The sequence below is a fragment of the Gopherus evgoodei genome, unplaced genomic scaffold (genome assembly GCF_007399415.2).
Source record: "Gopherus evgoodei ecotype Sinaloan lineage unplaced genomic scaffold, rGopEvg1_v1.p scaffold_47_arrow_ctg1, whole genome shotgun sequence".
NCBI lineage: Eukaryota > Metazoa > Chordata > Testudines > Testudinidae > Gopherus > Gopherus evgoodei.
In genome coordinates, this window is record NW_022060068.1 from 1,966,168 (window position 1) to 1,990,494 (window position 24,327).

Genomic DNA, 24,327 nt, shown 5'->3' on the forward strand with positions numbered 1-24,327 from the left:
CACTCCTTGCCTCACCTTCTCAGTAGGTTAAAGAAACACATTTCTCCTATCCCCTTTGGCAAGAAAAATTAACACCCCGGGGCCAGATTCCACTCTTCCATGCAGCAACTGAATTACGGAGCAACTTCCCTGACTGCAGTGGAGCTCAGGCCTGATCCAATGCTGTGGAAGTCAGTGGGAGCCCTTAAATTGGCCTCAATGGACATTGGCCTGACCCTTCCTGTTGAATTTACATGGCTGAAAATGAGAACGGGTTTAGTCCCTTATCACGGAGTCTCTGCAATGGTCAAATAGAAAAATCCGAAATCACTCATCCAACGCTGAAGACACTGGAAACCATCATGACCCTTTCTGAACCTTGGACATCACCCTCAAGCAAACTCACAAAGAGGCCACTTTAGTTCCATTTTCAAGGACTGATCGAGCCCATTATGTTAAGGCATCAAATGGCTTTATGCTGTTTCCTCCAGAACGAGAAAAAAAGTGGACCATCAGGAAACACAGCTACCGAGCTCCACGTTCTTGTTTTCCGCACACATACGCTCAGAGTCTGCTCCAACTTTTGGCAGTTCACCCTGTTCTGCTGCTTCTTACCATCTTGTTTAACCCATGTTCCATTTACTGTAACCCAGATTGGCTTCTGGATTCTGGTCCTGCTATTTCCTCGGAGCCATTTCTCATTTCTTGAGGCATCTCCAGACCCTTTCTGGAAAGATTTAGATACCAAAACTTTACCTTTAAGATCCACAGAACAATTTAAAAGGAGAAACCACATACGACCTTAAGTTCTTACATCCTGGGCCTTTCCTAGAGCTTGTCTTTTTAAGATTTACGATGAGGCTTTAAAACCATGTGTCCTTCAAAACCCATCATTCAGTTGCCTGAATTTACGGCCTTTTTCCATATTAGAAAATATTAACATCCACTTTCTATATTTGATGTAATGGCTCTTTGTAAATGGAGCAAATTCAATATTCAACTAATTTCTCTCTCTAACCAAAGGATTTCTCAAACCCAGCACTCGATTCTATGTTAGTCCAATTGAGCTTCCTTCCTCAGCTCTGCACTGATGGAACTGTCTTGTCTGCCCTGCCCTGCCTGCCCCCATAGCATCTAGCTGTTCTCTGCTGGTGTCTTAACTCCCAACAGCCAGGCAATGAATTGGTGTAGCATGTCTGAGGCTCCCCACAGCACTCACAGGCTGTTCTTTAATGCCTACATCTGGTCCTTTCAACCTCATTGATCTAGCTCCTGGCATCCTCTGTCCTTTGGGTCTAACACTCAGCAGAGATGGGAGGGAGAGCTCAGAGGTTTGAGCATTGGCCTGCTAAACCTAGGGTTGTGAGTTCAATCCTTGAGGGAACCACTTAGGGATCTGGGGCAAAAATCAGTAGTCCTGGGTGTGAAGGCAGGGGGCTGGACTTGATGACCTTTTGAGGTCCCTTCCAGTTCTAGGAGATAGGTATGTCTTCAATAATAAGAAATATATACATAAAAAGGTGAAATTCCCCTCCTGGGCAGAGAGCAGCATAGAAGCTGATGTGGGACACAGGCCTTGTGCTGGTGCTCTGCACAGGGTGAATTTCACCCTCTAGTGTAGGTGGGGAAGTATATCTGGTACTGGACCAACTTCTGCTGGTGAGAGACAAGCTTTCAAGCTGCACAGAGGTCTGGTCTATACTGCAGACCTATATCAGTATAATCATGTCACTTGGGGTGTGAAAACTCCATACCTAACGCCCCCATGTAGACAGCACTATGTCAGCATGAGAGTTTCTCCTGCCTCTTGGGGAGGTCTTCCGCAGCAGCACGGATGCAGTGTTTGAAGTGTAGACCTGCCCAGAGCTCTTCTGCAGCTCTGGGCCCCGTACTGGGAGCGTCACAGCTAAATGCTAGCTGGGACGGATTGTTCAGCATAAGCACGGTCACAGGACAAAAAGCAGGGGTTAGTGGGTTACAGATGGTTGTAATAAGCCACAGCTCCAGTGTCTCTGTTCAGCTCATAGCAGAGTTAGAGATTTAAACTCCCAGGCTCATCTTTTGAGAGCGTTGTGCAGGTTTCCTTTGAGAAGGATGACTCAGTTAGGGCTTATTACAACAATCTGTAATCCATTAACCCCCCTTTTTGTCCTATGCCGTCCTCCCTGCTCCCAGCCTCATCCAACGTGCATGGAAATATGCAGCAGGTTCCTAGACTGGTTTTCGGAGTCCAGGCTTGCCCTGTCTAGCTGATCAATGGTATTTATGTGCACAGAGCCAACCACATGTTGGCCGGTTACATCTGTCCAACCTAACTGCAGTCAATGGGGTAGCAGAGTCTTATTTGCCTTGGCCCTTCCGCCATACATTAGTGGCAGTGTACACTCAAGCCAGGGCTGGTAGGGGAGGCAGGGTGTCCGTCACAGGACTCCATGTGAGGCTCTCCTGAGTTCAGAAGCGTGGGGCTGGATTCTCGGTGGGAACTGGCACAGCGCCATTGTATTCAGGAGCCCTACACCGATTCACTGCAGCTGAGTATCTGACTCATGGTGTCGTTCTCCCCCTGCCTGCTATTCCTACCCCTTATCTCTTATTGCAGAGCAGCTCAGTGCAAATCTATGGAACCAGGCAGGGTGTCAGGTGAATCTGTTCCCAGTCCTGGGGTGTCCGACTCCCCAAGCTACCAAGGAGGAGGAAGAGAGACTGGCCGTATTTCCTTTCCAGCAAGTCCCAGCCGCTCCAAGGAACTCATTCTGCCACCTGTTGTGTTACTAGTTCAATTGAGGGGAAGGCAGGAGGCTCCTAATGTTTTATTAATTTGTGGGTTTAGTGCCCAGATCCCTTGGTAACTGGCACATTAGGAAAACACATGTAGAAAGTTCCCATAGGAGCTGAGAGCAGTGAAACAAACCTCTCCCGCAGAGATTACTTAGTAAGGATAATATTCACCCTGTCTCTAGTGCCGTTCAGCAGTGCATCTCAAAGCAAAATACCAACATTAGTCCTCACAACCCTAGTTCCAGACAGGGAAACTGAGGCACAGAGTAGGTAATGTGACATTTCCATGGTCACATACTGAGCCAGTGTCAGAGGTGAAAGTGCTGGCTTCCAGTCCTTGGAGCCAGTACACGTCACGCCTTGAATCCTCGAGGTCGGGGGACCATGAGTGACCCATTTTCCCCAGTGAGATCATCTCTGCATCCCCTCAGACTGACGCTCAGCATGCAGGGCTGTGATCCCGAGAAACTAGCTCCATGTTGTGGCCGGAGAGCTGGCCCCACCTGTCTTTTACAAAAGGGAAACCAGAGCACAGGGAGGGGAGTGACTCAAGGCTACGCAAGGAATCAGGAGCCGAGCCCGTTAGAACCCTGGAGTTCCCCGCTCCCAGCCCTGCCAAGATCACCTGAGCACGTGAGCTGTCTTAAGCCATAAACATCCATAGACGCTCTAAGCAAAGGCAGCTCCCTAGGTGTGTGCAGGACAACTGGGAGATATCAAGGACACTCCGAACGATTCTTGTGCAGCGGTGAAGTAGAGAGAACCTACTCTCCAAGCCCTGGAACCTGTGGGACAGGGGTTAAAAACTCCTGGGAGGTATTCGCCGGGAAGTGTGAGAAGTCACAAGCTTCGTGTCAAAGAGAATTTCCATATCGGGAACAGAGACACTGACCACCAGCCAGAACACCCAACCTTCTGAACACCAGCTTCAGGCCCCAGGACATGCCATGCGGAGCTGACAAAGGAGAGGCCTGGCTGTGAGGAGGAGTGAAAGCCAGCCCCATCCCCAGACGCTGTATCACTACAGGGCCCTACAAGATGCTATCGCTTGACCTGTCCCATAGGGATAAGGCCCAGAGTTGTTAACTGCAAATTTCCAGGGGAGCCTGGCACAACGTCTGCTGCTGTGGGAATAAACCTGAGAAAGGGGCAGAACGCCTCCTTCTCAGCCAGTCGCCCAGTGTCCCCAAGGAACGCGTCCAGCCCAGTGTTCGGGGAAGCAGAGCCTCCTAAAACACAGATGCAGGAATGAAGGAAGCTGGCTGGGGCAGGTCTCAGGCACATGTACACTTTGATGAGCTCACATCTCTTTTCCAGCTGTAATTATTATGATCCTTGTAGTCTCTTCCACCTTCTCCAGGGACTTAGCCTGGACCCCTTGCCAGCAGCTCTTCTGCTGTTTACCACCTCTCTTTGGTCCCTTACAAGTTCCCTGCTGTAGAATAAAGGGGGACCTAACTGGATGAATGTCACGGGCTCCCCAGTGCCATTTCAGTGACTTTGGCTTTTCTCCCTCCCCATATATCTGACGGCTGCGTGTGCAATTTCTCCCTTGGCCTTGAAGGTGAATCTTCTCACACGCCGCTCTTCCACCACGACCAGAACCAACCTTTGTTCTTTCTGGCCTGGGCTTGCTGCCAAGTTCTGCCCTTTCTCCACTGAGCACAAGTCGATGGTTCCTGGCCTCTGCGGTTTGCTCATCTGTTACATTAACGTGGGTTTTCAGTGAACTTTAACACTTGGCACTCCCAGAACAGGAATCAACGGGGAGCAACAGACTGGATGATGAGTGGCGCAGCTCGGGGTCGATTCTGCGGCCTTTGCCATCCTATGGAGGCTTCTGAAAAGGAAAAGTCCCAATTCACCCCGGTGTACCTCCGAGGAAGTTACACATGGGATGAACACAGCCCCAGAGCTCAGGGTTTGTACGTGATGCTAAAGAGTCAGAGGAGATGATATGGATCTGGGCACTGGGTGGTAAAGGATTTGGATCTTGTAGGTGACTGTACTGACTGATCGGAAATGCAGTGCAATGAAATTAGTGTGTGAGCAAGCAAGCGAGGGGATCTATGCTCAGTATCCCTAGATGCCCAGCACGCGAGTGGGATTTATTGTGATAAAATCATTGAAATCACCCCCTCAATGCGAAGCTGCAACAAAAAACCCAGACCAGATGCTATGCTGCATGGATAGAAGAGGAGGAAAACCAAAGGATGTGGTAGCATGTAAGGCTCTTGTGAGTCCCCACCTGGGGCACTGCAGGACCGGGTACCATCCAGCTACCTTAGAAGGGTGCAATAGGGGAGGGTTAGGAATTGGGAGTAAATGGAGGAACCTGGGCAGAGCTACATCATGCAAAAGGTAACAATAACCACACGGGATACATTGTCAGCAGGAGCGGGATGCCACGTGAGCTCAGGAGACACCTAGATTTACTCCTGGGGAAAGTGGACAGGTCTGCAGAGCAAACTGAAAGCTGGGCTTTAAATCCATGACCAGGGAATAGGGATTTGGGTCGAGATGATCTTTCCCTGCTCTTAAAACTTCCTGAGCCAAATTCACTGGGTGCGACTTCACGGATGTCGGTGGAGTGGCAGCAGGGCCGGTGCTGGGCCTGTGTGAGAGAACCTGTCTCTCCTGCGCGTGGGCTTTCTGGTGCGTTATTAAATTAGACTTCTGGCAGAAGCTTTTCCCGCAGTCCCTGCAGGTAAATGAGATCATTTCTCTGTGGGCTTTCTGAGGGACAGTGGCAAGCGCCTTCTGTGGGAAATCATCCCCAGGTTTGCTGGGTAGCGTCACTGGCTGTTGGGAATGGGTTTTCTGGTGCACCTTGAGATAGCGCATGGAGGAGAAGCTTTTCCCGCAGTCGGTGCATATACTCAGCAGCACCCGGCTGTGGATCTTGAGGTGGATTTTCAGAGACCCCTCTGCGGTGAAGCTTTTCCCACACTCCGTGCAAGTGAAGGGCCGCTCCCCTGTGTGCATTCGCTGGTGGATCCGCAGGTACTTGGCAGTGAAGCTTTTCCCACAGTCAGAGCAGGTGAACAGGCCCTCCCCTGTGTGCATCCGCTGGTGGATGCGGAGGTAACCCTTCTGGGCAAAGCTCTCTCCACACTCCATGCAGGAGAATGTGGTCTCCCCCGTGTGGCTCCTCTGGTGCATCTTGAGATATCGCATGGTGGCAAAGCTCTTCCCGCAGTCACTGCAGATGAAGGGTGTCCCGTCCGTGTGGATTTTCTGGTGTATCTTCAGATAGCCCTTGGTGGTGAAGCGCTTCCCGCACTCGCTGCAGGGATACGGGGTCTCCCCCGTGTGTAGCCGCTGGTGTATCTTGAGATAGCCTTTGGTGGTGAAGCTCTTGGCACACTCGGTGCACGTGAAGGGCGTCTCGCCCGTGTGGATTCTCTGGTGTGCCTTGAGGGAGCCCTTGGAAATGAAGCTTTTCCCGCACTCCAGACATGTGAACGGCCTCTTCCCCTTGTGCTGTCCCAGGTGTATCTTGAGATAGCCCTTGGAAGTAAAACTCTTCCCACACTCAGTGCAAGCAAAGGGCCTCTCCCCCGTGTGCTTCCTCTGGTGGACTTTGAGGTCCACCTTGCGAGTGAAGCTCTTCCCACATTCACTGCACAGAAAGGGCCGCTCCCCCGTGTGCTTCTTCTGGTGCATTCTGAGATCCCCCTTCGATGGGAACCGTTTCCCACATTCAGTGCATGGAAAGGGCTTCTCTCCTGTGTGGAGCCTCAGGTGGATCTTCAGGTATCCCCTCTGGGTGAAGCTTTTCCCACACTCACTGCACGTATACGGCCGCTCCCCCGTGTGGATTCTCAGGTGGATTTTCAGGTCCCCTTTCTGAGAGAAGCATTTCCCACACTCGCTGCAGGGAAATGGCCTCTCTCTCTTGTGGTTCCTCTGTCGTATCAGGAGATCTGTCTTCTCCACACAGCTTCGCTTGCATTCCTGAAGGGCGTCTGGTCTCTCTGTCACTTGGGCTTTCTGCTGAGCCGTGCTGTTTGTGGCTATCCCTTGCGTGTTCCCTGCAGAGTTTCTCTGCATTGTCTGGAGTTTGCTCTGACTCAGACAGTTTTTTACCTTCACTGAACTTTGGGAAACTTTCTCTTCAGGTTTTAATGAAAAGGTCTTGACTGGAAGCAGGTTTTCAGCATCTTCCTCCTGGTTCTTCTCCTCCATACTTTCATTCACAATCTCATCATTTACTAGAGAGAAAACAACAGATCAGATGTTATTCCATGTGATGGTGGCAAAAGACACGAATCTCGTGTAAACAAAAGTTTCTATTAATTGCAAACTCCCAGGGGCTGTCAAACCTCCCTGGGAGAAACAGAGCTGGAATCTTGGAATTATCGTTATATTTTATGTGTGTGATGTGGACAGGCCGGGTCCCTGCTTGGGCACACGTCTCAGCTGGGGCCAAAGCTGGAGTCTGGCTGGGTTTGTGCCCTGGTTTTTAACAGGCTGCACTGAGGTTGGTACTCGTGCTCTTGTGTCACCACTGGGAGTGTTACAGTCTGTGTAGCAGCAGAACTTAGGGATGCAGTCAAGGACCAGGGCCCCATTTTGCCAGGCACTGAATAAGAGACGTCAGACAGTCCCTGCCCCAGACAGCTCTGGACACAACAGCTGGGGGAGACAAACAAATGGGGCTAAAGGGAGGGAGGGGGTGAGACAAACAAATGGGGCTAAAGGGAGGGAGCGGGTGAGACATTGAGCACGTGGGCACACAATAAGCAGCAGTCTTAGCTCAGCATCTGCCTAGCCACTGTCAGAGCATGGCTGGATGGGCCTCACTGCAGCCGGGCTTCCTCAGCAGGGGACGCACAGGAGGAAAAGCTGCTGGTCGCCCCCACCCCCGAGTTTCTGGGAAATCACTCTATGTACTCATTGGTAGCCCCATGACCTTAAAATTAACCCCGGGGCTTCCATGCTGCTGGTACTGTCCTAGGGAAACTTCACCTCCCCTCTGCTGAGACCAGAGTCTTTAAGGGGGAGCAACTTGATCACTGATCCTCCTGCTGGCTCCGTCCCCGGCTAGTCACTCAGCTCCCATTCCCTGCCTGCCTCACTGCCCGGCTACCTCCCCTTCCCCTTGGGCACGCCTGCACCCAGCCGCCAGGTCACAAGCTGGGGATAAAGCTCTTTCGGCTTCTGCTGAATTCCGCCAGCTCTGAAACTGGCTCTGGAAACGTTAAAGCACACGGGAGTTGCCAGGCTGCATCAGACCGTCATGTATCCAGCCCCTCTCCTCTTGGCCCGTGACTAATCACAAGGCTCCAGGGGAAGGGGCCAGGACCATTACAATATGCTGCCCATAGGGAAAGATTGTTCCTAACACCCTAGGGGTTGGCTTATGTGCCGCAAAGGGTTTTATATCCCTTCTGTTTCCACTCCTACCTAACATACCTGGGGCTATGCCCATCTGTCAGGTGCCCAGTCACATTTCGAATCTGGCTCGGCTCTGTGGCCTCTGGGAGAGCCTGTGGCATTATTCACTGCCTGAGGGACTGGGAGGGAACGTTCACCCACCCAAGCCCTGAGCAGGTTAATGTGGCCAGAAAGAACCAATGAATCGTACCTGCTGCAGCTGGAGGGGAGTCAGGGCTTGGCAGACCCAGCTGGGGAGGAGCTGGGCTAGGGCTGTAAAGCCCATTTACTGGAGGCTAAGGAGGAAGTCCAGGGGGGAGCCAGCCCTGGGCTTGGGCCGAGAGAGGTGAATCTGCCATGGGGAGCGGAGGATGCTCTCCTGGTGAACCCAGAGACAGACCAGGAGATGGGGCAGGGGGTAGGGAACAGAGACTGAGACTGAGCAATACTGGATAGTTTGTCAGAGGGTCCCTAGGCTGCAGTCCACCTGCGGTTCCCTGACCTGCCACTATGGAGTGGCCCAGGACCTAGCGATGGGTTGGGGGATGTTCTGAGGCTGCTCATCCGGTCAGACTTTGCTACCTGGGATGGGGGACTGTGCACTGACCAGGCTGCAGGGGCAAGTCACAAAGAGGGAGCACTGTGAGTCGCAATGAGAAAGTGGGGGCGGACGTGGGGGGCCCATATGGGGCAAAAGCTAACTCCCAGCCCCAGCCTCAAGGAGGCGCACTTGGGCTGAGTGCAGCCCTTCGCAAGTACCTTTCGATTTCGTGGCACACCCCGTCCTTGTGCCAGGAGAAGTTATGGTCCCTATACACACACAGCTGCCTGCACCGCTCTCGTGGCATCTGGGTAGCGCCGTGAGGTTCAGACGGGCTCGGGGGGAAATGGGTCCTGCCAACAGGGTTCAGGGAATGTGGTGACCGATCTCAAACTGGCTGCGGTCCCAAGTGTTGCTTAAATCATCTGCTCCAACAGCTCTAGCATCTTGAACCCTGGTACTCTTCCCCAGCTCCGGCTGTCCGCTCTGCCTTCCAGCAGGAATTCCTGACCGCCTTCCCTTGCATTCAACGTCCGGCCCAGCTCGGCCCCTGCCTGTGGCTCAGCTCGGTCTTCGTGTGAGCAGGAGCAACAGACTCAGAGGAGCAGCACTTACTCAGGGAATTTGCTTCTTCCCCTCGGCACCCTAACTCCAGCTCTTCCCTAATCACCTGTCTGCCAGCTCCCTCTCCCCCCATTTCCCATTCTCTTCCCTTTACCCAGCATCCTAGGTAGGAACTCCCGCTCTCTGAGCACCCGAACGCCACAGAACCCCTCCCTCCAAACTCCTACACCCCTCTGATGCGACCCTGAGAATATGAGGGTCGGAAGGGACCTCAGCAGGTACCCAGTCCAACCCCCTGCTCAAAGCAGGACCAACCTCAGCTAAATCATCCCAGCCAAAGATCTGTCAAGCCGGGCCTTAAAAACCTCTAAGGAAGGAGATTCCACCACCTCCCTAGGGAACCCATTCCAGTGCTTCATCACCCTCCTAGTGAAATAGTGTTTCCTAATATCCAACCTAGACCTCCCCCACTGCAACTTGAGACCATTACTCCTTGTTCTGTCATCTGCTACCACTGAGAACAGACAAGCTCCATCTGCTTTGGAACCCCCTTTCAGGTAGTTGAACGCAGCTATCAAATCCCACCTCATTCTTCTCCTCTGCAGACTAAACAATCTCAGTTCCCTCAGCCTCGCCTCATAAGTCATGTGCTCCAGACCCCTAATCATTTTTGTTGGCTCCGCTGGACTCTTTCCAATTTTTCCACATCCTTCTTGTAGTGTGGGGCCCAAAACTGGACACAGTACTCCAGATGAGGCCTCACCAATGTCAAATAGAGGGAAACGATCACGTCCCTCAATCTGCGGGCAATGCCCCTACTTATACAGCCCAAAATGCCATTAGCCTTCTTGGCAACAAGGGCACATTGTCGACTCATATCCAGCTTCTCGTCCACTGTAACCCTCAGGTCCTTTTCTGCAGAACTGCTGCCTAGCCACTCGGTCTCTAGTCTGTAGCAGTGCCTGGGATTCTTCCGTCCTAAGTGCAGGACTCTGCACTTGTCCTTGTTGAACCTCATCAGGTTTCTTTTGGCCCAATCCTCTAATTTGTCTAGGTCCCTCTGTATCCTATCCCTACCCTCCAGCATATCTACCACTCCTCCCAGTTTAGTGTCATCTGCAAACTTGCTGAGGGTGAATCCGCACGGGGAAGTGGAGCGTTCTGGTCAGTGTGCCGGCTGGCTGCTCTCTGCCCGCCCTCAGTTACAGCCTGATCATTACCGTTGCTATCAACTGGCCTCAGCGTCCAGTTCTGCCACCCGCTTTCTGATACCGATAACCTTTTCTTCCAAAGGAAAGGAAAATGGAGCGATTGGGGTTCTGACCATCACTGTGTCACGTGGCATGACACCATGGGGGAAGGAGGGAACGACATCTAATGTGTCTTTTAAAACCAGTTTCTCTTCCAGAACCACAAGTACCGAAGTGCCTTTACTCATAACACTGCAGCCACTGCATGACCACACTGGAGGGCAGAGTTAAGGTGTTCTGAGCCTTCACTGTATGTTTCTTACTTTAACTGCTTTAGATTTGAGCATTAACTTAGCTTTGAATTTCCTGGATTCAGGACTCTGGGTGTGGTTTACAACACCCTGTAGCGGTTTATCCCCCTAAAGTTATCCAGGCATGCACCAGCTTAACAGCAGCCTGGGGTATTTTGTCTAGGAAATGAACAACACTGAAAAATATGACTGCAGGGCCTTGCTAGCAGGCGCTTCCCTGCCTGTTCATTCCCCCAGAGCTGAGAATTGTCAGAGATACACTCCTCACACACTCCATGCAGGGAGAATCCCACGTAACTGTCTGGGGACCTGGCTTTTCATGCGCTGCATGGTTCCCAGTAGACAAACATGTCTCTTTACCTAGTGAGGTGATAAGCTCATAATTCTCCTTCATCACGTCCCAGTACAGTTCTTTCTGCCATTCCACTAGCTCCTTCCACTCCTCTGGCGAGAAATAGACTGCGACATCCTCAAACGTCACTGGGGCCTGAAATCACAAATTGTCACCACGTTAGCATCTTCTGTGTCAGCAGCATCTTGCCCCTTACAGCCCTGACCCTGGCCCAGGGACGGCGCGTTTTCGAGTTACAGCGATAATCCACTCACTGCTGAAAGAACTTAGGAGTTGCCATACTAGATCCCTCATCCGACACCCTCTCTCCAACAGCTGCAGTACCAGTTGCTTCAACGGAAGTACAAGGAACCATGTCATAGATCATGAATACGCTGCTTCTAGGGGAACTGTCTGTGATTGCTATCAGCTACTGATTGGTTCAGGCCCTGAGGCAGAATTTATAGTTTCCACAATTACATTTAATTATCCTGTCTAATGTAACATTGGATGTTCCCATTAAAAATAAGTGTTTAATCTTTTTCTGGATTCTGTAAAGCTCCTGGACTCAGTATTGCCATGTGGCAATGAGTTCCGCATGCTAATTTTGCATTGTGGCACCTTGGTCAATTTTCAACTTCTGCTGCCTTTCAATGTCACTACATGTTCCCTTGCTCTTGCACTGGCCAAGAGGATAAACAGGAGCAGTAAATTTACCTTCCCTGTGCCTGTCAGTTCTTCTACCCCTATCCTGTCCTCATTCATCTCCTCTCTAAATTAAACAGTCTCAATGTCGCCTCACTCACAAATCCCTCCTGGCCTCTAATTTGCCACCAGTCCCTGACCTCCCTCTGTATGTGCTTCTGAACTGATGGGACAGGCTGATCTGAACTGACACACTATTCCGGGCAGGGCACACCCCGACACATGACGTCCGTTGTAGCCTATAAGACTAACCTGCTTGTGTGGATAGACAGATAGATAGATAAAGGGGGTGTATGGAAATAAATAGATAGATAAAGGGGGTATATGGAGATAGACAGATAGATAGATAGATAGATATCTTTTCTTATAGTTTAAGTATTTGGTTTATTGTAATAGGTTTATAGATTTACATTAAAGTGTGTTTGGCTGTAATGCAAGAGACCTACAGGCCATATCCGGTATGTTAAGCTAAGGCAAAGTTAGCATATCGATATTGAGATCTTTTACTCAGAAAGCAAAGTTGACCTTTATCTTGTTACCTAAATAGATTAGTATCCACCCCTATGTCCATGACCTTTTATCTAGACCAATAGACAATGGAGAATGGCGGGAGGGGGGGTCAATGTTGTACCTGCAGACTTAACACGTACACAAGAGACTGATGTGTGTACATACCTGTCATCAATACATATGTGCATATTAGCCTATGGGGTAAGTGCACCCTAACATTTCTGTGGGTGAGGAAAGACATTTGGGCATAAGAGGAAGGATTTACGGCATTTTCCCTATAAAAGAGGTGACCCACCTCAATAGAGTATCTCCAGTTCTCACTTTACTCTGTTCTCACTTACTTCCTCCACTTTCTCTAGCTAGAAGACTGCTGCTATTAGGAGGCCATATTTGTTCTTCTTAAACTTGAAGTTTCAAGGGGACTAGGCTAAGCTCAGTTTCCCAAAGTTCTATTCTTAGTTTGTTTATTAGGTTTTGATTTAAGTTTAAGTTTATCAAGTAAACCCCAGTCAGCTTTAATAGCTCGTAGCTCTTTCTAAGCACTGCATCCCTCACTCAGGAATTGAGAAACCTGAACTGCGAGGCTGGTCCTGTGTCTCTAACCACCAGGTTGTCAAGGAAGGAGGTGAGTATATTAACCAAAGCTTTGTTGCATATAATACTATATTCTCATCTGTCTCTGTTGAATAGCAGCAATGCAGTTGTAGCTTTGTAACTCTGGGTATTTTACCATTTACTTACAATTACTGATTTTAATAAAAGTCTTTACGGCTACATCTGTCTCAGTGTGAGCTTCCTGTCATACCCCCGAGGGGCCTTTGTAAATTCTGGGGAGCCTGATTCAGGACAAGAGCTTTTATCTTCTGATCAAACAGACTGGCGAGCCAAAAACCCACACTAATAAATATTGATGATAATAATTATTATTGTTATTATTAAAACCAAATAAAATTAAATTAATAAATTACATTCACATATTATCCCAATGAATATGATCAGTACACCCTAACTCAGGCTACACAGTGTGGTATCTGCTGGATCATTACGAACTCTGTGCACACTTTTCTGGGCCGTCCGTGGAGCAGAGATTGCCATTGCTCTGCTGCAATAACACCCAGCTCTTTGCTGAGTGGTGACAATTGACCCAGAATCCTGACATGTGAATAAATAGCTCAAATGGATCTTTCCAATGGGCCTTGCTCTGCATTTGTTAGCAGTGAATTTCATCTGCCATGGGGCTGCCCATTCACCTATCTTGGCTAGGTCTTTCTAGGTCCCAAGGGCGCCATTTCAGATTTTGGTGGGGGGGCACTTTAACCATGATTCCTGGGCTACATAGGCACTTGAAAACTGTAGCTTTTTGGCAGGTAATTTAGCAATTAGCTGATACGAGCCCTGTATCTAATTCCTTTAAAAATATATATATATATTAGACCCACTCAACTCTACCAACAACATGTTGTTGCCTAGGGAAGTTGTGGAATCTCCATCGCTGGAGATATTTAAGAGTAGGTTAGATAAATGTCTATCGGGGATGGTCTAGACAGTATTTGGTCCTGCCATGAGGGCAGGGGACTGGACTCGATGACCTCTCGAGGTCCCTTCCAGTCCTAGAGTCTATGAGTCTATGTTCTGACATATTGTGGCAAGTCACTTAAGGGACGCTGGTTAGGTTTAACAATTTAATGTCTATTCTTACTTTATTACTAACTCCGGAAAGAGAGAGACCCTGTCAGGACTCCTGGGTTCTATCCCAGCTCTGGGAGGAGAGCGGGGTTTGTGGGTTACAGCAGGGAGCAGATACATCAGGATTCTATATAAGAACATCAGAACGGCCAGATTGGGTCAGACCAAAGGTCCATCTAGCCCAGTGTCCTGTCTTCTGACAGTGGCCAATGCCAGGTGCCCCAGAGGGAATGAACAGAACAGGGAATCATCACGTGATCCATCCCCTGTCGCTCATTCCCAGCTTCTGGCAAACAGAGGCTAGGGACACCATCCCTGCCCATCCTGGCTAATAGCCACTGATGGACCTATCCTCCATGAATTTATCTAGTTCTTTTTCGAACCCTGTTATAATTTTGGCCTTCACAACATCCCCTGGCAAAGAGCTGACTGTGAAGAAACACTTTTTTTGTTTGTTTTAAATCTGCTGCCTCTTAATTTCATTGGGGGACCCCTAGTTCTTGTGTTATGAGGAGTAAATAACATTTCCTTATGCAATTTCTCCACACCAGTCATGATTTTATAGACCTCTGTCATATCCCCCATTAGTCATCTCTTTTCCAAGCTGAAAAGTCTCTGTCTTTTAATCTCTCCTTATACAGAAGGCGTTCTATACCCTTAAGCATTTCTGCTGCCCTTCTCTGTACCTTTTCCAATATGTCTTTTTTGAGATGGCGTGACCACATCTGCACGCAGGATTCAAGGTGTGGGCGTACTGTGGATTTATATAGAGACAATCTGATATTTTTCTCTTATTATCTAGCCCCTTCCTAAAGATTCCCAATATTTTGTTTGCTTTTTTAATTGCTGCTGCACATTGAGTGGATGTTTGCAGAGAACTAGCCACAATGACTCCAAGATCTCTTTATTGACAGGTTCAGCTAATTTAGACCCCATCATTTTGTATGTATAGCTGAGATTATATTTTGCCAAGTGCATTACTTTGCATTTATCAACACTGAATTTCCTCTGCCACTTTGTTGCCCAGTCACCCAGTTTGTGAGATCCTTTGGCAGCTCTTCGCAGTCTGCCTGGGACTTAACTATCTTGAGTAGTTTTGTATCATCTGAAAATTTTGCCACCTCACTGTTTACCCCTTTTCCCAGATCATTTATGACTGTGTTGAACAGCCCTGGGCCAAGATCAGTACAAGCCCCTCAGGGGACACCACTATTTACTTCTCTCCATGCTGAAAATGGACCATTTATTCCTACCCTTTGTTTCCTATCTTTCAACTGAAGTGCCTGGCAATGCTTTCAGGATCATCCCGATACTTAATTTACTGTAATGACAAGCCCTTTGTTATCTTAATCACCTTGCCTCTGCTTATAAATAAACTCCCTGCCCCAAAGGCTGTGCTGCTCCCAGCTTCCGAACTCATCACATATCACACCCAAGCTGTTGCAGTTAAGAGCACTGTCTGGGGCTAGGATAAGTGGGCCTCCCCTACAAAAATCGGGGGTGGGGGGGCTAGAACCATCCCCTGCCCGCCCAAACGGCACCCCTGCTAGTTCCTCACAGTCTCCGCTAATCTTGACCAATTCTGTATGTCCGCTGTGGTTTTTTCCACCTGGCTGCTCACCCATTTTCCAGTTAACGAATGACCACACTAAAAGCCAGCCCTAGGTTAGAACACTGCGGCATGCACCGTGCCCCCATGGCCATGCTGAAAATCGACTGCCTAGTCCCATCTCGTAGCGAGTCACTGATCCACAACAGAACCGTACCCCTTCGTGACGCTATTGATATAATCTGGCGCCAAATCTTGTGCAAAGAGGGTCACATAAGGTGTCTAAGACCAGATTATGGGTGGCTGGTTAAAATTATGGTGTGTATACGTATGTATCACTTTGTAATTGAAGTTATGAGTAATGGCTCTATACTGTCTGTATTTTAAATTTTAAACTCGCTTCTGGGAAACGTTCCAGACAAGCTGGTGTTAGTTCTGACTAGCCTGCTTGATGGCCCATTAAGGACCATCAGCTACAGAATTAACCCATGGAGAGAAGGCAGATGCACCTTGTAACTCAGCAAAGTATGCAGGGACTTGCCCATGTGACTCCAGACTCCATTTTGCTGTAATTTTCCACAGTAAGGACAAAGAGGTTCTTACACCTGGAAAAGTCTATAAAAGGCTATTGCCTCATCTCCATCTGGTCTTCAATCCTGCTTCTTTCCTCTGGAGGGACTTTGCTACAAACTGAAGCTCTGAACAAAGGACTGAATGATCCATCCCCGCTGGGTATGTTCCAGAGACTTGATTTGAACCTGCAGTTTACTCCATCACTGCTATAAGCCTGAACTAAGAACTTTGCCATCACTGTATGTAATTGATTCCATTTAACCAATTCTAGCTCTCATCTCTATCTTTTTCCCTTTATGAATAAACCTTTAGATTTTAGATTCTAAAGGATTGGCAACAGCGTGATTTGTGGGTAAGATCTGATGTGTATATTGACCTGGGTCTGGGGCTTGGTCCTTTGGGATCTTTTACTGGGGTGTTGGTTTTCACAACCGTTCATCCCCAGGACGGGTGGCACTGGTGGTGATACTGGGAGACTGGAGTGTCTAAGGAAATTGCTTGTGTGACTTGTGATCAGGACCGGCGCTAGGGGTTTTAGCACCCAAGGCAGACAGCAATTTCACCGCCCCGCATGCTGGTCCCGCGGCTCCGGTGGAGCTGCCGCAGTCATGCCTGCAGGAGGTCCACCGGAGCCGAGCGAGGAACTGACCGTCCGCAGGCACGACTGCGGCAGCTCCACCGGAGTCGCAGACCAACGGACCCTCCGCAGGCACCCCTGCGGCAGTTCCATCGGAGCCGCCTGCTGCCCCCTCCGGCAAAATGGCGCCCACCAATTATTCCGGTGCCCTAGGCGATTGCCTAGGCTGCCTAAATGGTAGCACCGGCCCTGCTTGTGATTAGCCAGTGGGGTGAAACCGAAGTCCTTTTTGTCTGGCTGGTTTGGTTTGCCTTAGAGGTGGAAAAACCCCAGCCTATGGCTGTAACTGCCCTGTTTGAGCAATTAGTCCTGAATTGGCACTCTCAGTTGGGTCCCGCCAGAACCGCAGTGTCACACCCTTGCTCCAGGACTTCCTGCAGTGCCCTTAGCAGTTTCCAGTGAGGGACTTCTGACAGAGGCTTTAACCAGTCCCTATAAACAACACAAACCAGTTGGTCTTTACAAATTATTTTGCTGACACATTGGAGAGAATTCAGCTTCGTTTCCCCAGCTGGGTGCTCATGCTAGGAGCCAATCAGTACAGTAGAACCTCAGAGTTACGGACCCCTCGGGAATGCAGGTTGTTTATAACTCTGAAATGTTCGCAACTCTGACCAAAACGTTAGGGTGGTTCTTTCAAAAGTTTACTACTGAACATTGACTTAATGCAGCTTTGAAATTTTACGGGGCAGAAAAAAAAATGCGGCTTTCCCTTTATTTTATTCTAGTAGTTTACGTTTAACATAGTATTATACTGTATTTGCTTCTCTTTTTTAGGAGGGGAGGGGGGGTCTCTGCTGTTGCCTGATTGCACACTGGCAGTGCCAAATGAGGTGTGTGGTTGACAGGTCAGTTCGTAACTCTGGTGCTGGTAACTCTGAGGTTCCACAGCACCGGTAAAAGCACTGACATTTTGGTTTAACCCAGTCATCATGCCGGTGAACGAAAACGAGCAGAAATGTGTTTGTTTTTAAAGCCAGGTGCCTGGGCAGGGCAGAGAAGTAAAATGTGCTTCACCCAAAGGCTCCTGAGGTGCAAAACCTCCAGAAAGCTCAACACACCAGCACAAGGGAGTGCAAAGAGCCCCAGGGGCTTATGCTCCGCAGGGACTGGGGCACCTCTGGACACAGAAGAAGCTTGAGGTGCCCAAGCTCCCAATTGCCTTCAGCTGAGCCAGGCAGGCTCCCCCAGGCACTGAGGGCAGGGTACTCCTAAGAAGCCTGGCGCTTGTTTCTGGGCAAATGGGCTCGGGTGGGTTACCCAGAGGTTACAGGAGTGTCTTTAAACTAGGAATAGGGAGCAAGATTGGAAGTGTTGAAATCAGGCACAAATGTGGGGCTTTGTCTAAGCTACAGAAATAGCAGCTGGATTGTCATGAGAGGGATAAGAAAACACACGTTACAATCATCTGAGGAACCATGTTTTATCTTCAACATGGATGAGGTTAAACTACGGCTCCCTTATATGGTTAAAGTGGGGGGGTTTACGGGGGAGGAGAGCTGTTTGTTTTTTCTGTCCACACAGTTAAGAAGTAACCACGTTATAATACCGTTGGGTCAAAATAACGTTAAAATGTGGCTTTAGAGTACCCAAGGCTGGAAGCCCGATAAACCTGCACTGGGCCAGAGGCTCGAACTCCCATCACTACCATCCAGGGCTGTGTCTAACCGAAGCCTATTTCCAAAAGTTTCTCAACGTCACTATCCCAGATGCAGCTTCACCCACAGCAATGATGGGAGGGCTGGTGTGGACAGGCTGACAGCTGGCCCTGGCATTTTAACCATCATGTCCTGATCTGAGCAGAGTTGGAGGTCTAGAGAGCAAGGCAATGAAAACACCAATGGCCGTTCTAGGCTTGCACTCCCGCGGGTGGAGAGGCACCAGAGGCAGAGAGATGGCGTGCGCAGAAGGGCCTGGTGTGGATAAGATCTATGGTTTGGAGCTCCCCCAAAACATACTGAGGGCCAGCTCCTTAGCTGACACAAGCCAGCACTAGCCCCTTGGACATCAGTGACGTTCATATCCATCCCCACCAGCCGAGGAGCTGGTCGGCATGTTGCAGAAGGAACACGCCAGTTCCGCACGGAAGGGCGCGCTCACCCACAATGCACATGCAGCATAGATGAAGGAAGCACTCGGCAGCGTAACCAGCGATCCAAATCTGCACATATCCCTGCCGTGTGGGTGAGCGGAGGTTGCTATGAGAACCTGAATTCTTACTTTGCCTTGCATAACTCTTGCACAGCCAACAGAAATTGGGCTCAGCGAGTCTTCCAAGCCTCAGGGCGTGCTGCAAGCCTTGTCTCCCTCTGCCAGCCTTCTCCCAACACACTAGTTAGCTGCTTCCAGCACTGCTGTTCTCAGAAATAACCACCTCAGAAGGAAGAGGAGAGCAGCTTGCGCCTTCCTAGGAAGTGATATGCTTGTAAATGTACCCACTGGTGCCTGGGGGCTTGGGTAACAGGCTCCTAGCAATACAAATAGAATTCGTTTCCTGACTGTTTTGGTCTTTAACCTGAATTTCGCTTTGCTGTCCAGGTAAATCAGTGCATAACATCAAATGAACTCAGCAGAGGCCAAGTTCACAGCTGGGGCTGTGCACCACAGTGCTGGCCCTCCACACACCGGTGCATTGTCCGCCCCACGTCACATCTTTGCCCAGAGGAATCTTATTGCTGGGTGGCTCTAAGACCCATGCATTGGGTAACCAAAACTCTTCCGGCTGTCACAAGGCCAGTGCTGGCTGTTATGAAGCCTGTGTTTTTAACCGGTGACCAGTATATCATATGCAATCAGCCACCGGTCAGAGAGTCCAAAGCAGCACCAGGGAGCCCGCTGGGCACTGCTCTAACCAGGGCAGCTTAGCGTCAATCCAGAGCGTAGCTTTCTGCTCACAGCGCAAACCTCCAGCCACCCAATGCTGCAGAAATGGGCCCAATTCCCGATGATGCAGATTTTCAGGAGTGACGAGTGACTCTGGTGGTCACACTTGTGACACGTTAAAAAGTCTTCTTTTTCCCTCTCCAAAGAGGGAAAATCTTATTCAAATCTCCCCCCAGGCCACGGTCCAAGAGAAGAAGGGATAGTTAGCTGGATGCCAATAAGCAGTGGTATCAAAGAGGGCGTAGGCGCTTAGGCAGAGGACATGACCCAGGACGCACGGGAAAGGTCTCGGAGATGGAGTCATTTTCCCCTGGAGCACTGAGCAGGAATCATCCACTAGGATTTCCCACGATCTCTCTCCCATGGAAAAACATCCCCAGGACCCTAAGGCCAGAAGGGACAATTGTGATCATCTCTCTGCCCTCCTGCATGTCACAGCCACAGAACCTCCCCCACCCACTCCCGTAACAGGCCCCTCCCCTCTGGCTGAGTTACTGACATTGTCAAATCATGATTTAAAGACTTCAGGTGACAGAGACTCCTCCATGTACACTAGTTAAACTGCAAGTGACCCGTGCCCCGTGCTGCAGAGGAAGCTGAACCCCCCTGGTTCCTGCGCTTTAGTAACACGCAAAGGGCTGGCTGCTGAGTCCATCCTGCCAGGGGACCAGCGCTAGCCACTTCCGCGCATGGGGAAGGCTCTCCGCTCCCGCCAGGCCCAGGCCCCAAAGCTTGTGCACGCTGGTTCCTTGCTTCAGACACGTGGGCATTTCCAGGGGTGCCCCAGACCGGGCAGGCCGTGCCAATGAGAGGGCAGTGCCAGCCTTCGGAGGCGCGGGCCAGGCAGGAGGAGCAGCTTCCTGGGGAAGAGCCGCCCCCTCCTCCACAGCGGGCCCCGGCCAGGCCAGGAGAAGGTCGCTGCCCGGCCCCACTTTCCGGTGGATTCGGAGTGGGGCTTTCGGCGCCGGAGCAGCTCTGCTGGGGCCCGTTTACACGGGTTTCCGGGAAGCTGAAGCCCAGGCTGGCCCCAGGGGGAGCTGCTCGGCTCTGGCAGCAACCACCCCCCACTGCCCGGGGCCGCACCGGGGCAGGTGCTTGGAACCGGGGGGCCCTGGGTCAGCCCGCGGTGCTGCTCGGCGGGCGAGTGGGGCGGGGGAACAGCAGAGCACGGAGCCCCGTGTGCGGCCAGGTGGGCCGGGCAGAGAGGGGATTCGGGGGGGCGGGGCCGGGGGGTGCACGGGCCAACTCGGAGTTGGGTCCAGCTGGGCTGGGCGGAGGGGGGGGGGGGACACCCGGGGGAGGGGGGATGGGCAGAGAGGGGGTTTGGGGGGCTGGGGGAGCCCGGGCGGAGCTGGGCTGGGGGGGACACCTGAGGGAGGGGGGCTGGGCAGAGAGGGGGTTCGGGGGGGCGGGGCCGGGGGGGCCAGGCGGAGCTGGGCCGGGGGGGCGGGCCGGGCGGGGGGGGACACCCGGGGGAGGGGAGATGGGCAGAGAGGGGGTTCGGGGGGGCGGGGCCAGGGGGGGCCGAGCAGAGAGGGGGCGGGGCCGGGGGGGCTTGGCAGAGAGGGGGGGACACCCGGGGGAGGGGGGCTGGGCCGGGGGGGGCTGGGCAGAGAGGGGGTTCGGGGGGGCGGGGCCAGGGGGGGCCGGGCAGAGAGGGGGCGGGGCCGGGGGGCTTGGCAGAGGGGGGGGACACCCGGGGGAGGGGGGCTGGGCCGGGGGGGGGCTGGGCAGAGAGGGGGGGACACCTGAGGGAGGGGGGCTGGGCAGAGAGGGGGCTCGGGGGGCGGGGCCAGGGGGGGCCGGGCAGAGAGGGGGGGGACACCCGGGGGAGGGGGGCTGGGCAGAGAGGGGCCGGGGCCGGGGGGGGCCTGGGCCGGGGGGGCGGGCCGGGCAGAGAGGGGGGGGACACCTGAGGGAGGGGGGCTGGGCTGAGAGGGGGTTCGAGGGGCGGGGCGGGGGGTCTTTGTGCCGCTCGCCCCCGCCCGCGAGCCGCCTACCTGAGCCGAGCCCCCGCCGGGCATCTTCGGCCCCGCCGGCCCGGCTGCTCGGGGGGCTCCGCGGGGCGAGCGGCTGGGTCGGGCCAGGAAACGGGGCTGCTGGGGGCGCGCACTGAGCATGCGCCCGCACCGAGCATGCGCAGTCTCCTCCCTGAAGCCGCTGCCCTTCCCCCGCCCCAGGGGCTGGGCCGAGAGAGCCGCGTTACCAGAGCCCCGGAGCGCGCAGGGCGGGCTGCGGGAGAGCTCACCTCAGGGGGGGGAAACACAGACACCTCTGTCTTTGACCAGTAGCCGGGGGAGCGCGCACGCAGCCCCCCCCGCAGGTGAGGTGCCCACCCCCAGGACAATGGATGAGCCTCTTCCTGGGAAAACCACCTTCATGCTCATGGTATTACCCCTGCCAGGCGAGCATGAATGGTTCAGCCCCAGCCGCTGCCTGCCTTGCTCGCCCCCCACTCCCAACCCACGGTGGGGCCCGCCCCGCCCCGCCCACACCGGCCCCCACTGCCGCGAGCTGCCCCGCGTGTTCCCGGGGCCTCGCCCTTCTCCACGCCGAGCCCCGGGGGCCGAATTGGGACCCTGCTGGGCAGCCTGCTCCTGTCCCACAATGCTCTGCTCGCACAGATATCTGCATACGTGCTCACGTGGCTCCGCCCCTCCAGCCCAGCCCCTCCCCCTGCTTGGCCAGCCCAGGCTCTGCCAGCCCCACCAGGTGCCCGGTCCGGCGGGCGGACGGGCAAAGCTGGCGCCTGTTCCAATGGCGCTGCAGACGCTGGAGTGGTAGCTGTGTTAGTCTGTTCGGTTCCTCCCGAGCTGCACGTCCGCGAGGCTGTGAGACGGGCAGAATCGGGGCTGCACTTTGCTATTGGAATGTCCTGGCATCCAGAGCTGCTGCGGCGAGAGGGGCAGCGGGGCTCTGAAGAGCACGGTTCCCATCGGCGCAGCGCGAGAGGTGCTCGGGCCGCCTTTTCCCAGCAAGGGGCTGTTCTGTATTCCCCTCGCTGTTTGCGTTCATCTGCTTTTGGTGTTGGTGGTTGGCTGGCTAAGGTCAGGCTTGTGTAACGCAGAAAATACATTTCCGACAGATTTTCAAGTTTCACTTTTTATGGCTGAGTCATTCCCAAACGAAGGCATTAGAATAACTCAGCCCCGTGGTTCCTGTGTTACTAGTTAATGGCACAGGAAGGATTTTACTCACGCTGGCCTAGCCAGTTATTCTGGGTGACCTTAGGCAGGAGAGCTCATTAGCGACTGATTCTTTCACCGCCATGATTTCCTGTGAGAAGGCCAGAGTGGGTCAGACCCATGGTCCGTCTAGCCCGGTGGAGTGCCCAGAACAGGACAATCTGGAGGGATCCACCCTCGTCTTCCACTCCTGGTCTCTGCGTAGTCAGAGGTTTGGGGCCTGCCTCAAGCATGGACTTGCATCACTGACCCGCTTCACTAATATCTCTTGAGGAACCTAGTCTCTGTTCACTTCGCTCATTCTCTGTGGAGGCCAGTGATCCCGTCACCTCACACCATACCACGGCAGGGAGTTCTGCACATTCGTTCCACCACACACACACCTTTACTGCATGTGGGAAAGGGTAAATAACACTTCCCTCTTCTCTTTAGCCACGTCATTCATGGGTTCACAGACCTCTCTCGTAGTGCTTCTCACCTTTCTGTACCAGGGCCCCTAAAATTAAATACCCAGCCCTGTGGATCCCCAACCAGAGGTGAAGCAGGGGGGCACCCGGGGTCACCTGCTCCCTCCCATCCCGCTAATGTAGCAGGGCAGGGCAGGGGTGTGTCTCCTTGGCAAGCTACTGCCTGCTCATGGACTCAGTGGCTGGGGAGCGATCGCTCTTCTGCAGGGATACTGCCATTTTTTGTTGTGTCCCTGTGATGCAGTAGGGACTGTCTGTGGGGGGGATGGGAGAGCCGGGGAGGATTTAGGTGAGGGACAGGACCTAGCTTGTAACCTGAGCCAGGTGCGGGGGAGGGGTGAGCATCTTTCCCCGGGAAGCCGGACAAAAGGAACGGTATTATTCATGCCGGCTGGAGGAATTTAGTTCAGTTTCGGTTTGGGGCTGTGTGACGTTATTGATATAAACTTGGACCATATAGAACATGGTTGCAACCAAGGTCCTGTAGTGGCACCAAATCTTATGTAAAGGGGGTCATATAAGGTCTCTAAGACCAGGTTATGGGTTGCTGGTTATGATTATGCTGTCTGTATGTCTGTATCATTATGTAGTTGAAGTTATAATTATTGGCTCTATACTGTCTGCATTTCAAATTGGTGCTGCAATTCTGGGAAACACCCTACACAAGTGGGTGTTAGCTCTTCCTAGCCTGCTTGATGGCCCATTAAGGACCATCAGCTACACAACTGACCCATTGAGAGGAGGCAGATACGCCTTGTGACTTAGCAAAGTATGCAGGAACTGGCCCATGTGACTGCAAACTCCATGTTGCTGTAATTTTCCCCATCGGGTGGGGAGCGGCTGCCTAAAGCCGGAACCAGCCAAGGTGGAGGTGATCAGAGACTGGCATGCTCCCCAAACCAAAAAGCAGGTCCAGGCCTTTATTGGGATGGCGGGGTACTATCGAAGGTTCGTGCCCCACTTTAGCGCCATAGCCGGCCCCATCACTGAACTGTGCAAGAAGGGGAAGCCAGACAAGGTGGTCTGGACTGAGCAGTGCCAGCAGGCTCTCCGGGTGCT

General features: G+C 52.3%; 1 protein-coding gene and 1 pseudogene across 3 annotated transcripts; both read right to left on the minus strand.

The window, feature by feature from the left end:
- Window positions 1–1,422: 1,422 nt before the first annotated feature.
- On the minus strand, window positions 1,423–21,699 carry LOC115642921 (gastrula zinc finger protein XlCGF57.1-like). Of its 3 annotated transcripts, XM_030546596.1 has the most exons (5): window positions 21,617–21,699; window positions 18,954–20,000; window positions 11,103–11,229; window positions 8,896–9,030; window positions 1,423–6,971 (listed from the first exon to the last, which is right to left on the minus strand). In XM_030546596.1, the coding sequence occupies exons 2-5, from the start codon at window positions 18,963–18,965 to the stop codon at window positions 5,173–5,175; spliced, it is 2,073 nt and encodes a 690-aa protein (XP_030402456.1). In that variant the 5' UTR covers window positions 18,966–20,000; window positions 21,617–21,699; the 3' UTR covers window positions 1,423–5,172. The 3 variants fall into 3 exon arrangements, with proteins under 3 accessions (XP_030402456.1, XP_030402455.1, XP_030402457.1); XM_030546595.1 differs by lacking the exon at window positions 18,954–20,000 and having other exon boundaries at window positions 21,617–21,688; XM_030546597.1 differs by lacking the exons at window positions 8,896–9,030; window positions 18,954–20,000 and having other exon boundaries at window positions 21,617–21,688.
- Window positions 21,700–21,908: 209 nt separating this feature from the next.
- LOC115642940 lies at window positions 21,909–22,028 on the minus strand (annotated as a pseudogene).
- Window positions 22,029–24,327: the final 2,299 nt, after the last annotated feature.